The sequence below is a fragment of the Rhodotorula graminis genome, assembly GCF_001329695.1.
Source record: "Rhodotorula graminis WP1 unplaced genomic scaffold RHOBAscaffold_7, whole genome shotgun sequence".
In the NCBI taxonomy this organism is placed as follows: domain Eukaryota; kingdom Fungi; phylum Basidiomycota; class Microbotryomycetes; order Sporidiobolales; family Sporidiobolaceae; genus Rhodotorula; species Rhodotorula graminis.
The window spans coordinates 1371491-1385287 of record NW_017264934.1 but is presented as its reverse complement, the minus strand read 5'-3'; the positions used below and the strand labels follow the sequence as shown (position 1 = coordinate 1385287).

The following is a 13797-nucleotide window of genomic DNA, read 5'->3' as shown; positions in this document are numbered from 1 at the left end:
CATCTTGGGCGCGCCCCCGGAAGCCTGACCAACTCGCCCGCGGCCAAGCTCCCCTCCTCCTCCTCCTCGACGACAACCACTCGCACCTGCTGCGAGTCCAAGACCATGCTTGACCAGCTTGCCGGGCGGCCCAGTCCCTCATGGCGGCGGTCCCAGGTGCGTCCCTCGTCTCGCCCGGCCGGAATCGCCGATCCTCCTCCTCCTCGTCCCTCCTGCACCTCACTGACCTCTCGTGCCCTGCAGGTCTGGCTCGTCCTCCTCTTCTGGGTCTCGCGCATCGTCTTCGGCCCATCCCGTCCGCCAAAACTTCCCTGGCTCCGCCGCCTGCACCGCGCCATTGAGCGCCGCTGCTCGCCGTGGCAGATCGTCCTCTCGACCTTGACCCTCCTGTACGCCGTGCGCCATGGCGACGTCCTCCTCGGCCTCCAGGCGCCAGAGCCACTCGCGAGGCTCTACTCGAGGGACTACTACCGGTGCGCCCCCTCTCCTCCTCGTCCTCCTCGGCCTCTCGGATGGGCAGGTGGGGAGCAGCCCACTCGGGCGAGCTCTCGCCTGCCCTGCGCGTACGGTGTGTACAAGAGTTGACCTAGATGCACACGGTCCCTGCAGCGCAACCTGGATCACGACGGCGCTCGACGCCGGCTTCGCGACTGCCATGGGCATCAAGTGGAAATGGCTTCGAGACGTCGCGTCGCTCGCCTTCTCGGGCTACTACCTTCTGTTCGCCAACGAGGCCGACGAGAAGGTGCGTCCTTCCTTTCCCCTTGCCGAGTTCTGCGGCCGGCGAAGGCGCTCGAAAGCGCAGAGAGCTGACCTCTCTCTCCCTTCCCTGCCGCACAGCTCCGCAAGTTCCGGGCCTTCTGCACGGTCGAGATGCTTCGCGTCACGTGGGAGAAGCAGAGCAACCCGTACGTCAAGTTCGCAACGCGGCCGCACCGGCCCCCTGTCGGCATCCAGCGCAAGCTCTTCCTCGCCCGGCCCAAGGGCAGCCGCTACAGGTGCGTCATCCTCTGCGTCTTCCTCCTGCACGGTCGCTTGGCGGTCCCGTTGAGTGCCGGTGCTGCGGCGCAGAAGATTGACCCTCCTCGCCGTCGCCCTCTGCAGCAAGCCGATCACGCTGCACCTGTACTACGCCGGCACCGACGCCGACCTCGGCTCGGCGCACGAGCTCGTCATGGACATCCCTGGCGGCGGCTTCATCTGCATGACGCCCGAGCACCATGCCGAGCGGCTCCTGCGGTGGGCCAAGCAGCTCGGCCCGACCAAGGCCGTCGTCAGCTTCAACTATGGCAAGGTGCGCCCCTCTCTCATGCGCCCAAGACGTCGCTCCATGTCGGCGTGCCCCGGTCCGCTCTGTGAGGCCTTACTGAGAACCTCGCCCCGCTCCCCTCGCAGGCGCCCGAGTACCCGTTCCCGTTCGCGATCGACGAGATGTACGACGCCTACTCGCTCCTGCACGACACCAAGGGCAAGTGCATCGGCATGAACACGAGCGGCGACAAGGACCTCGAGGTCGTGCTCACGGGTGACTCGGCGTGAGTCGGCCTCTCCTCTCTTTGCTGCACGGCGATCGTTCTCTCTCGAGAGCCTTGTCTCGCTACCGGAAACGGAAAAGGACGACGGCGTACTGATTCCTTCCGAGTGTACAGGGGCGCCAACATCGCGACGGCCATGGTCATCAAGCTCCTCGAAGAGTCGTCGACGCCCAAGCCCTCCTCTTCTCGCGCATCCTCCTCCTCCTCCTCGGCATCGCGACCCCTCCCCCTCCCTGCCGGCCTCATCTTCGCCTACCCGGCCCTGTCGTTCCACTTTACGTCGTGGATGCCCTCTCAAGACCTGCGAGTGCTGCGGTCCGAGTCGCACCCGGACGTCGCCAACCTCCTGCGGCAGAAGGACCACCTCGAGCACCGCTCGCCGCTCGCCGTCGTCGAGGACCTCGAGCGTCGCAGCCCGAGCAGCGAGCGCGGCCGGCCGACCGTGCTTCGGCGCCGCAGGACGACGAGCTGGGGCCGGGGGCTCGTGCGCAACTTGCCCGGGAGCTCGAGCTTCTCGGCGATCCGCGAGCTCGGCGGCACGACGGCGGGGGAGCACGCCTCGGGTGCGGCGAGCGGGACCGGTGCAGCAGAGGAGGAGGGACGAGTCGAGGACGGCGAGCAGGAGGAGGTCGCCGTCACGGACGAGCGCGACATGAGCCTGTCGGAGCGCGTCCTGTGGTGGGACAACGGCGCGAGCGGTGCAGCGTCGCACTTGTCGTCTTCGAGAACGTCGGCTACGGCGGCCGAGCTGCACGAGCAGAAGCGGCTCGAGGGCAAGGTGAGGGAGGACGAGGGCAAGAAGGAGGCGGAGCTCGAGGGCAAGGGCGAGGGCAAGGGCAGGAGCGCGCTCGCCGGCACGAGGCTCGCCATGACGAGTCGAACGGCCTTCTTCAACGGTCCGTCCTCCTCTCTCGACCGCTGTCGCTGGGCGCCCTCGTCCAGCAACGAGACTGACTCGCTTCAACCGCCCGCACAGACCGCATCATTGCTCCCTCGATGGTGCGCTCCTCCTCGCCGCCGTTTCCTCTCTCCGCGTCGAGTAGAGTTTGACGATGCCTCTCTCTTGCAGCTGCGCGCCATGGCGCTCCTGTACATCGGCCCCCGCAACGCGCCCGACCTGCACTCGGACTTCCACATCTCGCCCATCTTCACCCCGTCACACATGCTCGCGCGCTTCCCGCCTGTCTACATGTCGTGCGGCGAGCGTGACCCTCTCGTCGACGACGTGCGTCCCCCTCTCCTCGTCTCTCGTCCGCCTCCTCGGGCCGAACCCGACTGACCTCCTCGTCGCGCCCGCAGACCGTCATCTTTGCCGGCAAGCTGCGCGAGGCCAAGGAGGCGCGCAAGCTCGAGCTCCTCGCCCGCGAGTCGCGCCACGGCGCCGGCCTGCGCATGTCGTCGTCGTCGAGCGTGCGCGACCCGATCCTGGACGAGGACGAGGACGACTGGGTCCGCACGAGCATCATCGCCGGGTGGAGCCACGGGTACCTGCAGATGGTCAGCCTGTTGCCTGCGGCCGACAGGGTCATCGCCATGCACGCCGACTGGATCGTCGAGGCGTTCGAGCGCACCGCAGCCACCAAGGGCCGAGCCGTCGTCGCCAAGGCCAGCGAGTCGACCTCGTCTTCGTCGCCGCCTGTCCCTCTCCAGCAACGACACGCACCGTCCCGCAAGGTCGAGCCCGTCAAGCCGATCCAGATCGTCCCGCCGACGCCGACGCTCGAGCAGGCGCCCTCCCCTCCTTCTTCTCGCGGCCCGCCCTCGCCCGACATCGCCGTCGCCGAGGCCGACGACGACGACGAGGTCCTCAGCTTTACGCCCAAGCGCCGCCGAGGCTCGAGCAACACGAGCCGCACGACGTCGCCGGCGCCGGCGATGCACCTTCCGACCAAGACGATGCCGTCGATGGACGGCGTCCTCCTCGGCCGCCCTCGCACGCCGAGCGGCGGCAGCGCCGACCACTCGTCGCTCTCGCCGGCGCCGACATCGCCCGTGCGCGCGAGCCACGTCCCGAGCCACCTCGTCACGCCCGTCGAGCGCGCCCTCCGCGAGGGCCTGCGCGACTCGTCGCTCGCCCGCGCGCACAGCTCGCCCTCGACGCCCGCTCCGCCCCGCGCGCAGAGTGTGACGCCCGGCGCGGCGGGCGAGCGCACGCTGTCGCCGCAGGGCAAGGCCGGCCGGTCGAGCTCGTCGGGTTCGCTCCCGGTGCCGCAGGGCGCCGTGTTTATCGACGCCAAGGAGCTCTTGCGGCGCCGCCGCGACGACGTCGTGTCGGGCATCTCGGTGCACAACAGCCGCAACGTGAGCCGGGCGGGCAGCGGCAGCGATGGCGAGGGCGCTGTCGAGGACGAGGAGGGGGACGAGCGGGCAGCCGGGGCGAGGTTTGCGAGGCGGCGCACGTCCGAGCACTAGCGGGTGCGGGCGTGCGCATTGTATCTAGCGTGCCATACATCGCTGTTGTTCTCTCTCTCTCTCCCTCTCTGTCGCGCTCTCGCTCTCGCCCGCTCTCCTCTCCTCGAGACGACCTCGCCGATGCAACAACAGCTCGTGCGCGTCAAGGTCTGTGTACGCCGCTCGTCTACAGCTTGGTCGTGAGCTTGTCGTCGTCGCCATACCGCTCCAGCCACGCCTTGATGCCGCCGGTGAGGACGGTCGCCTTGCTCGTGTCGCGAGAAATGCCCGCCTCGTCGAGCGCGTCCTGGTACCACCCTGCGCAGCGCGGCCCTCGCCCGTTCGACGACTGACAATGGAAGACGACGGTGCGGTAGCTGTGAGAGTACGAGAGTGGGTCAGCTCGCTGCGAGGATCGAGAGAGAGAGAGAGAGGGAAAGAGAAACGGGCGCACCGGCTCAGGATAGGGACAAGCGACGGCAGGGTCGGGTAGAACGAGTGTGCCGGTAGGTTTATCGCGCCTCGAACGAAGCCCGTCTGGCAGAGGAAGGAGGGGAGGTCGTCAGCGCCGTCCGGCTGTGCTCCACGGCGAGGACGAGGAGGACGAGCCGGGCGCACCTCAAAGTCGGTGCGGCGTACGTCGACGACGAGGGTAGTGGCCTTGGTCGTCTCGGACCCGGTTAGCGCTTGGTGTAGCTCGTCGACAGAGAGGGCGGCGAGGGTGCCGTTGGCGAGCGTCGCTCTCGGCGCAGGGAAGGCGGCATGCCAGGGGGCTTCGGGCGAGGCGACAGGGGTTGTCATGGATGACCTCGGTCGTGTGAGAGCTGAGCGGCGAGTGAAGATGCGAGAGCGAGCGAGCCAGAATCAAAGGACAACGAGCGCGCCGGCTTGTGTTCGGCAGCTTGGTCGATTACGAAATGCTGATTCGGGGGCGGGGCCGCACGTTTCAGTCCGCCGAGCGATTTGCAATGCGAAGTCCTCATCGCCGGCTAGCCTCGCTCCCTCGTCCTCGCGCTCTCTGTCTCCCTCACCACGCCCCCAACGCACTGCTGCGCTCCACCATGGCCGAGTCGAGCTACATCAGCGACGAGAGAGCCACCAAGGCCGCGCGCAGCGCCGCTTCTTCCTCCGCACCGTCCACCGCCTGCGACCGGCCAGCGTGCGACCCTCTCGCACCGCCCACGACCAAGCAGGGCACCGTCAGCGCCATCGGTGCGTTCAAGCTCTCTGTCTGTCTCTCGAGGCCGTGCTGACCCATCCCTCACCCGCAGAACTGTTCCGTTCGCTCAGCTGGGGCGACCGCCTCCTCGCGCCACTCGTTCTCGCGGCCATGATCCTCGGCGTCGGTCTCGGCAACGCTATTCCGCAGGACCGCCTCGACAGCGTCTTCTCAGCCGAGGGAGGCTCGGCGTCGTGGGAGGGCGTCTCTGTTCGTGCGTCCAGCTCTCCCTTCCCTCCTCCTCTCGTTCGTCGGCGTCGCCGAGGCGGCTCGCCGACCCTTTTCCGCCCCGTCGCGACTCTGCGCAGTAGACATAGAGCAGAACCGACCAAGTTGCCGCACCTGCAGCCCTCCTCGTCGGCCTGTTGGTCATGATCTGGCCGGCCATGAGCAAGGTCCAGTGGGAGCGCCTGCCCGTTCTCTTCAAGTCGCGCACGATCTACATTCACCTGGGCATCTCGCTCGTCCTCAACTGGGTCGTCGCACCCTTCATCATGGCCGCCTGCGCCTGGATCGCCCTGCCCGAGGCGAGCATGGACCGCGAGCGTCGCGGCGTGCTCCTCGTCGGCGTCGCCCGCTGCATCGCCATGGTCATGTGCGTCCTCCCTTCCTATTGCGGTTTCTCTTCGACGCATCGAACCGTCCTGACCGTCCTCGCGCACCTCGCCACAGCATCTGGACCGGCATCGCTCAAGGAGACGGCGACTACTGCGCGATCCTCGTCGTCTTCAACTCGATCCTGCAGATCGTCCTCTTCTCGCCCTATGCCATCCTCTTCTGCGATATTCTCGGCGTGCGCGCCGGCACCGACCTCGCCCAGCTCAGCCTCGCGTACGACAAAGTGGCAAAGGCGGTCGGCATCGTGCGTCTGACTCTCTCTTTGCGCCTGCCTCTCCTTCTCGACGAGAGCTCACTTCGACTCTCGACGCAGTACCTGGGCATTCCGCTCGCGGCCGGCGCCATCACGCGCGTCATCGCCCTGACGACCCTCAGCAAGAAGCGCCGCGACCAGTTCTTCGGCTACTTTGGCCTGTTCGGCATGCTCGGCCTCCTCTACGTCATCATCGTCCTCTTCATGAGCCAGGGCAGGGCCATCATCAACAACATCGGCACCGTCTTCCGCATCTGCGTCCCGTGCGTCCTCGTCCGCCTCGAGTCGGCTCGAGTGGGCCAACTCGCTCACCGTCTCTCACTCCTTGTCGCGCAGGCTCGTCATGTACTTTACGATCGTGTGGACGACGACCTTTCTGTCGTTCTGGAAGTTCTCGCAGTCGCGGTGGGGCCGCTATGCCGGTGGGTACGACAAGGCCGTCACGCAAGCTTTCACCGCCGGCTCGAACAACGTGCGCTCGACTCTCTCTCTCTTTTTCCTACGCAACGCGGAACTGAAATGCTCCGTATGCGCGCAGTTCGAGCTCGCCATCGCCGTCGCGACCGCCTCGTTCGGCACCGACGCTCCTGAAGCCCTCGCAGCCACGTTCGTCTCTCCTCTTCTCCCCTCATCTCGCGTCATCGTCGTCGTATGTCTCTAACTCTTCGTCGCTCTCACACAGACTCGGCCCGCTCATCGAGGTCCCGGTCCTCCTCGTCCTCTCGTACGTCGCCTTGTACCTGCGCGACAAGATGTCGTGGGAGCCTGTCGCGCCTCTCGCCTCGAGGGACGCCGAGTCGGTCGCCGAGAAGGGGGGCATGCAGCCATGAGCGTGTCGTCGCCGATTTGTAGACTCGGCTGTATCGTTACCGCGCGTTGAAGGACCGTGCGCCTCGGCGAGGCAACTTGAGAAGGTCCCGCTCTCGCTCGCTCGCGATCCTCTCGGTCGTAGGCGCAAGCTCTATGGCACGGCAGGAATGACAGACAACCCGAGAGCTACGCAGAGAAAGAGGAACGAAAGAGAGACAACCAGAACAGAGAGCGACCTGCAGACCCGAAACCTCCTCGACCTCGTCCCGCCCGGACCCTTGCCTCGTCACCGGCACGAGCTACTTCTCGCTCGACGCAAGCTCGCGCTCGAGCTCCTCGGTCGCCCTCCGCAGCGCCTTCCACCTCGACTTGCGCATGGTGCCGGCGACGTGGACGCCGTTGGCGTTGTCGGTGAGCATGAGAAGGTGGTCGACGTTGATCGGCTCGACCCAGTCCATCTGGAACGAGATGAGGTCGAGGTCGAGCCCGGAACCGTCGTCCCGCGGGAGCCTGAGCCCGGCGAGCCCGAGGCCCATCTGGTTCGACGTACCCCAGTACGTCGCAAACTTGCCCTTCGTGTCGCTCGTCGCGCCCGGGCCGTCCGACACGGCGCGGCGGAAGAGCGCCGGCCCAGGCAGTTGCGGCCAGTCGCGGTGCGGGAGCTGGGCGCCCTTGCGGATCTCGCGCCACGCGTTGCGCAGGACCGGGCGCGTCTTGGTCGCGAGGAGGTTGCGGCGCATGTGCAGCGCGAGGGTCGACAGCGGGAGCGCCGCGAGCGTCGAGAGGGGCAGGGGCGAGATGAGGAAGTAGGGAGCGATAGCGTTGTGCGGGTAGAGCGGGACCTCGGCGCCGAGGAGGGCCGTCGTGCGCCAGACGGCGCCGGCGCAGACGGCCGAGGACGACTTGTCGGCAGAGTGGGCCGCCTGTACGGGTCGCAGAGCATCAGTACGAGTCGCCATGCACTGTACGATCGACGACAAGGAGCCGAGAGAGAAAGAGGAATAAAAAGCGCACCTTGAGCGCCCAGGCAAAGAGGACGTCGCCGCTCGAGACGAACTCGGCGCCGCCCGTCTCGAGCTTGATCTCGGCCTTGACCTTGCGCACGAGCGCGTCGACCGTCGCGTGGTTGAGGAGGATCCAGCCTCGGTGGCTGCGGCGAAAGACGTTCTCGACGAACACGCTGCTGAGGAGGCGAGCGGCGGGCCAGGTCGAGAACGAGCGCCACATGCCGGTGGCGGGCAGTGCGGCGCGTGCTGCAGCGTCCTTGGACGGTGTCGACGAGCTGGCGAGGCCCTTCTCGCTCAGTTCGAGCTTGAACTCGCTGTCGCCGCTCGGCGTGCACGGACCGCTCTCGCCGGCGTCCTCGTCGACGAGCCGATCGAGCGCGTGCTGCCACGGGTTGACGCCCTCGAACGGTGGCGGCACGTCCCACTCGTTGCCGTGCAGCTCGGCCGTGAGGCCCTTGAGGACGAGGCCCATTCCGGTTCCGTCCACGACGCCATGAGGAAGGTTGACGCCGACCGTGATGGCGTCGACGAGGATGGTCGCGTGAACGTGAAGGAACGGGTAGTCGTCGGTCTTGGCGTGGCCGGCGAGCGACTTGGGGACGCCCTTGGGGCGGAACAGGGTGCGCTTTGGTCGTTCGAGAGGAGCCGAGGCGCGGCCGTTGAACGCGGGCGACGCCGACGAGAAGCCCGACGCGGCGACGTAGTCGAGGTCGAGCGACTTGGTCGTGAAGCGGTAGTGCGTCGGGCGAGTTGCAGCGTCGTCGGGGACGTCGATCGTCCACGTGCCCTGCGAGGGAGGGAGGGAGGGAGGGAGGGAGGGAGGGAGGGAGGGAGGAAGAGTCAGTAGCGGCTCGCTCCGAGCGAAACGTGGCGAGAGACGACGGGCGCACCTTCTTCTTGCTCGCGAGGCCCCTCATGAGCGGCCACTTGAGCGCGACCTGGCGTGTCGCCTCGCCGAGTCGAGCGACGAGCGCGTCGCTCTGCGCCGAGGTCCAGCCGGGCGGGAGGCTATAGGCGAGGCACAGGACGTTCTGCGTGAGCTCGCAGGTCGCGTCGGTCGCTGTGAGCGGGACGAGCATGGCTGCGCCGGTCGACTGGCGGTGCGGCGGGGGCGCGGGGACGAAGAAGCAGGGGAAGGGGGCGAGGAGAGAGAGAAGGAGAGAGAGCGAGCGGGGGAGCAGGGAACCATCGAGCCGTCAAGCTCGTGCGGAGCTGGACGCAGAGCGAGAGCGATTGCTCGCGCGGGCTCGAGCTCTGGCGCAAGTGCTGAGGGCGGAGGGTTGGCGGTGCTCCGCCGCGCGAAGCTCGACTGGGAAGGGGACGAGCGAGATGAGTTGGAACTGTAACGCTAGCGGTTTGCGCTCCAAGTGGTGATCAAGGCGGTCCTGCCAGTCACAATGCTCGGGCTCGAGAGTGCGCTGGTGCGTGGAAGGCCGCCGACCGCGAGAGGAAGAGCTCGCGCCAAGGCAGAGAGCGGAGCACGCACGTCGAGCGAGGGTGACGTGGCTCTGGCATGTGGCGAGGCCCGGGCTCGTACAGGGTGGAATCCCATGCGCGCAGGCCGGGGCGTGCGAGGTTGACGGTGGAAAGGGCGAGGTCGAGGTGGAGGGAGGAGGAGGAGAGGGGGGAGAGACGAGCAGGGCTCGCGGGGACGTGCGCGCTCGCGAGCAGAGTGCAATGCAGTCCAGGCAGCTGTGCGAGTCCCTTGCTGCACTGCTCGCAGCTGTGCGGGACGAGAGTGGCGAGCTGGCTTCATCCAACTCTTGCTGCCTCGCTCCTCTCTCTCGTCCTCCTCCACCGCCGTGCACCCGACCATGGCCGAGCTCAGTGCACTTGCTGCCGTCCTCGTCGCCACCCTCTCGCCAGACGCCCCGACCCGCCGTCAGGCCGAGCGCGACCTCCTCCAGGCGCAGGCCCACCCCTCGTTCGGCCCGCTCGTCCTCCAGCTCGCCCAGGATGCTGCGCACAACAAGGCCATCCGCCAGAGTGCCGCACTCAGCTTCAAGAACTGGATCAAGGCCAACTGGGCTGTGCGTCGTCGTCTCCTCATCTCCCCTCCCTCCTCCCCCCTTCCTCTCCTCCTCGACGCGCCAGCCCTCGCCCGTGTGACGCAGCGGCGACAGTTGCCCCCCTGAGATGCGCACTGACACTCGACGCACACACAGCTCGAAGATGCGCCGACGCCGTTGACGACCAGCACCGCCGAGTCGCTCAAGCAGAGCGTCGTCCCCATCATGATCAGCCTCGCCGGCGAGCAGGCCCTCCAGGTCCAGCTCGGCGAGGCCATCGCCATCATGGCCGCCGCCGACTTTCCGCAAGACTGGGACAGCCTCATCGACGTGCGTCCTCGCTTCGTCCCTTCCCCACCTCACCTCGCCTCGACCGGGCCGTACTGACGCCTCTCTCTCTCCCGCAACGCAGCAACTTACGACCCAGCTCACGCCCGACAACTTTGTCGTCAACAACGCCGTCCTCCAGACCGCCCACTCGATCTTCCGCAGCTGGCGGTCCGAGTTCCGCACCGACGACCTGTTCCTCCAGATCAAGTTCGTCCTCGACCGCTTCTGCGAGCCCTACCTCAAGGTCTTCCAGGTGCGTCCGCTCTCGCCCTGCACGTGTCGACGGCGTGTGCTCACCTGTCGCGTCCTGCAGCAAACCGACTCGATCCTGTCGTCCGGCACCGCCCTCTCGCCCGACCAGCTCAACCTCCTCCTCCGCACCCTCCTCCTCCTCCTTCAGCTCTTCCACGACCTCAACTCGCAGGACCTCCCCGAGTTCTTCGAGGACCGCCTCCCCCAGTTCATGCCCCTCCTTCTCAAGTACCTCGACTATGCGCCGCCAGGCGCACCTGCCGCCGACCACGACGACGAGGACGAGGCGGCGGGCGACCTCGAGATGGCCAAGGCCGAGATCTGCGACATCGTGCAGCTGTACAGCCTGCGGTACCTCGACGTGTTTGGCGAGGGCGGCTACCTCGGCCCGTTCGTCGAGAAGACATGGGGCCTCCTCACCAAGCTCGGCCCGGCCGTCAAGTACGACACGGTTCGTCCCCTGTTCCCTCTCTTCTGCGCCATGTGCGCTCTCTCGAGAGCGACGCCTCACTGACGTGATCGTCGCCGCCTCGCCACAGCTCGTCGCCAAGGCGACCGCCTTCCTCGGAACCGTCGTCAAGATGCCGTCGCAGCGCTCCCTGTTCGAGAACCAGCAGACGCTCGAGGCCTTCTGCGAGAAGATCGTCCTGCCCAACATGACCCTGCGCACGTTCGAGGAGGAGCTGTTCGAGGACGACCCGGCAGAGTACGTCCGGCGCGATCTCGACTCGGCGAGTGCGTCCACTTCCCCTCTCTATCTCTCTTTCGCCCGCACAACGAACTCACTAGACTCTTCTCTTGGCGTCTGCAGGTAGCGAGACGAGGCGGCAGGCCGCGAGCGACTTTACCAAGGCGCTCATGGAGCAGTTCGAGTCGCAGGTGACGCAAATCGTCACGCAGTACATCGCCGCCTACCTGCAGGTGCGTCCTCTTGCTCCCTTTTTCAAGATTGATGTGCAGGGCACCTGATGCCTCGACTCCTCGCCGCAGCAATACGCCTCGTCGCCGCAGGCCAACTGGAAGTCGAAAGACACGGCCATTTTCCTCCTCACGTCGATCGCGACTCGCGGCTCGACCCAGCAGCAGGGCGTCACGTCGACCAACGCGCTCGTCGACGTCATCAAGTTCTTCTCGGAGCACATCCTCGCCGACCTGCAGGCGGCGCCCGGCTCGGTCCACCCGGTCGTCCAGGCCGACGCCATCAAGTTCCTGTTCACGTTCCGCATGCAGGTACGCCCGCCTCGTCCTCCCCTGGTTCCCTCTCTCTTTGGAGCGGCCCTTAGTCCTGACCTGTTGCCCCAATCGCAGCTCACCAAGGAGCAGCTCCTCTCGGTCCTTCCCCTCCTCATCCCTCACCTCGAGAACCCGGCTTTCGTCATCCACACGTATGCCGCCCTCACGATCGAGCGCATCCTCTTCATCAAGACCAACAACGCGTTCATGTGCGCTCGCCGTTCCCCTCCCTCTCCCTCTCGAGCAGCCGAGACTGACCTTCTTCTTCCTCAGGTTCGGCCAGGGCGACATCCGCGAGCACGCCGAGGGCATCTTGCTCGCCCTGTTCAAGATCATCGAGAGCGGCACGTCGCCCCAGCAGGTCGCCGCCAACGAGCACCTCATGAAGTGTGCGTCGCTCGTCCTCGCGCGCTCGGACCCCTCTCTTTCTCCGATTCGCTACTGACCACGCCGTCCTTGTCCTGCAGCGGCCATGCGCGTCATCGTCACTGCTCGTGGTGGGCTCGCGCCGAGCTACGCGACCGTCCTGCAGCACCTCGTCGCCATCCTCGGCGAGATCAGCAAGAACCCGTCGAACCCCAAGTTCAACCACTTTACGTTCGAGAGCATCTCGGCCCTCATTCGGTCCGTCTCACTCTCTATCTTATCTGTGTCCTTTCGACCCTGAGGGGCGCCGTGACTGACGCCTCCTCCTTGCGCACAGCTTCGTCGTCGTCGCCGACCCGTCCGCCCTCGCCGCCTTCGAGACGGCCCTGTTCCCGCCTTTCCACGCCATCCTCCAGCAAGACGTGTCCGAGTTCACGCCCTTCGTGTTCCAGATCTTGTCGCAGCTCCTCGAGCTCCGGTCGGCCAACGACCTGCCGCAGCAGTACACGGTCCTCCTCCCGCCGCTCCTCACGCCGGCCCTGTGGGAGTCGCGCGGCAACGTTCCGGCGCTCGTGCGCCTCTTGCGGGCGTTCCTCGCCCGGGGCGCGGCGCAGATCGTCCAGAGCGGCCAGGTCCCGCCCATGCTCGGCATCTTCCAGCACCTGATCCAGAGCAAGGCCAACGACCAGCACGGATTCGACCTGCTCGAGGCGCTCGTCGAGTCGCTCCCGATGTGCGTTGTCACCTTTCTCGTCTCTCGGTTCGTCGCCTCGTGCCGCACTGACCCTCTCTCGTCCACCCTTTCCCCCTCGCCCACAGCTCGGCCCTTGAGCAGTACTTCTCGACGCCAATCTTCGTCCTCCTCCTCACCCGCCTCCAGACGTCCAAGACGGACAAGTTCACGCACGGCCTCATTCGGTTCCTGTCCTTCGCGGCCGCCATCCAGAAGGACGACTTGGGCGCCGACCGGGTCGTCGGCTTCATGGACGGCGTCCAGCCTCAACCTGGGTGCGTCACGCTTCGCTTTCCCTGTCTGCTTCTCTCGAGCGTCCCTGACTCGCCCTCTTGCGACGCAGCCTCTTCGCCCAGGTCCTGCCCGTGCTGCTCCCCGACGTGCAGAAGGCGCCGACCAAGGACCGCAAGATCATCGCCGTCGGGCTCGCCAACTTCCTCACCAAGAGCCCAAAGATGCTCAACGAGCCGCATGTCCGCGCATGGTACGTCCCCTTCCTCTTCCTCGTCTGCCTCGTGCGCAAGCTCGGCAACTGACTTGTCTCTTTCGCCGCGCTCCTGCAGGGCCCCGACGCTCGAGGCTCTCCTCAAGCTCTTCCTCCTTCCGCTCCCGATCGCCCGGAACACGTCTGCGGCCGACGACGACGTCGACGTCGTCGACCCGGAGGAGGCGGTCGGCTACCAGGCGTCGTTCTCCAAGCTCGGCGCGAGCGAGCGCCCGAGGGCCGACCCGGTCGCGCACGTCGACGAGCCGAGGATGTGGCTCGCCAAGGGCCTCGAGGAGGCCAACAGGCGCGAGCCGGGCAAGGTGCGTCGGCCTCTTTCTCCTTTTCCGTCTCCTTTTCGTGCTTTTCGAGCCCCTAACTGACTCCCACCTTGCCCTTTCTTTGCGTGCGCAGATCCCGGCGCTCATGCGGCAGGTCAACCCCGAGTTTGCCACGCCGTTCGCGCAGTACCTGCAGCAAAACGGCATCGATCTATCGTGAACTTGCTTCTCGCCACCCCTCCCTCTTTCTGTCTCTCCCCCCCCCCTCCTTCTCTC

At 66.7% G+C, this 13797-nt stretch overlaps 5 protein-coding genes across 5 annotated transcripts; 3 read left to right on the top strand and 2 right to left on the bottom strand.

Annotated features, from left to right (window-relative positions):
• Positions 1 to 105: 105 nt before the first annotated feature.
• On the top strand, positions 106 to 3104 carry RHOBADRAFT_43 (uncharacterized protein; the record flags this gene model as incomplete). Its single annotated transcript, XM_018414150.1, has 10 exons — positions 106 to 156; positions 244 to 473; positions 610 to 745; positions 841 to 998; positions 1105 to 1294; positions 1396 to 1535; positions 1650 to 2431; positions 2512 to 2534; positions 2605 to 2760; positions 2835 to 3104. Coding segments are annotated over 10 exons (2136 nt in total), but the record flags the coding sequence as incomplete, so codon positions are not given.
• Positions 3105 to 4069: 965 nt separating this feature from the next.
• RHOBADRAFT_27572 (uncharacterized protein) lies at positions 4070 to 4773 on the bottom strand. The gene is made up of 3 exons (XM_018412794.1): positions 4545 to 4773; positions 4381 to 4463; positions 4070 to 4303 (listed from the first exon to the last, which is right to left on the bottom strand). Exons 1-3 carry the CDS (start codon positions 4725 to 4727, stop codon positions 4114 to 4116), a joined length of 456 nt encoding a protein of 151 aa, XP_018271129.1. The 5' UTR covers positions 4728 to 4773; the 3' UTR covers positions 4070 to 4113.
• A 121-nt stretch (positions 4774 to 4894) lies between these two features.
• RHOBADRAFT_53976 (uncharacterized protein) lies at positions 4895 to 6901 on the top strand (the record flags this gene model as incomplete). The annotated part of the gene is made up of 9 exons (XM_018417089.1): positions 4895 to 4901; positions 5085 to 5138; positions 5198 to 5359; positions 5494 to 5740; positions 5818 to 6007; positions 6077 to 6279; positions 6353 to 6488; positions 6555 to 6622; positions 6699 to 6901. 9 exons carry the CDS (start codon positions 4895 to 4897, stop codon positions 6844 to 6846), a joined length of 1215 nt encoding a protein of 404 aa, XP_018271128.1. The 3' UTR covers positions 6847 to 6901.
• Positions 6902 to 6964: 63 nt separating this feature from the next.
• On the bottom strand, positions 6965 to 8912 carry RHOBADRAFT_53975 (uncharacterized protein; the record flags this gene model as incomplete). Its single annotated transcript, XM_018417088.1, has 3 exons — positions 6965 to 7749; positions 7841 to 8620; positions 8724 to 8912. The coding sequence occupies 3 exons, from the start codon at positions 8910 to 8912 to the stop codon at positions 7126 to 7128; spliced, it is 1593 nt and encodes a 530-aa protein (XP_018271127.1). The 3' UTR covers positions 6965 to 7125.
• Positions 8913 to 9647: 735 nt separating this feature from the next.
• RHOBADRAFT_53974 (uncharacterized protein) lies at positions 9648 to 13778 on the top strand (the record flags this gene model as incomplete). The annotated part of the gene is made up of 15 exons (XM_018417087.1): positions 9648 to 9863; positions 9999 to 10172; positions 10255 to 10425; positions 10486 to 10875; positions 10964 to 11159; positions 11236 to 11345; positions 11415 to 11654; positions 11733 to 11866; positions 11931 to 12046; positions 12125 to 12281; positions 12361 to 12756; positions 12843 to 13031; positions 13100 to 13240; positions 13320 to 13563; positions 13655 to 13778. 15 exons carry the CDS (start codon positions 9648 to 9650, stop codon positions 13739 to 13741), a joined length of 2961 nt encoding a protein of 986 aa, XP_018271126.1. The 3' UTR covers positions 13742 to 13778.
• Between the last annotated feature and the right edge of the window lie 19 nt (positions 13779 to 13797).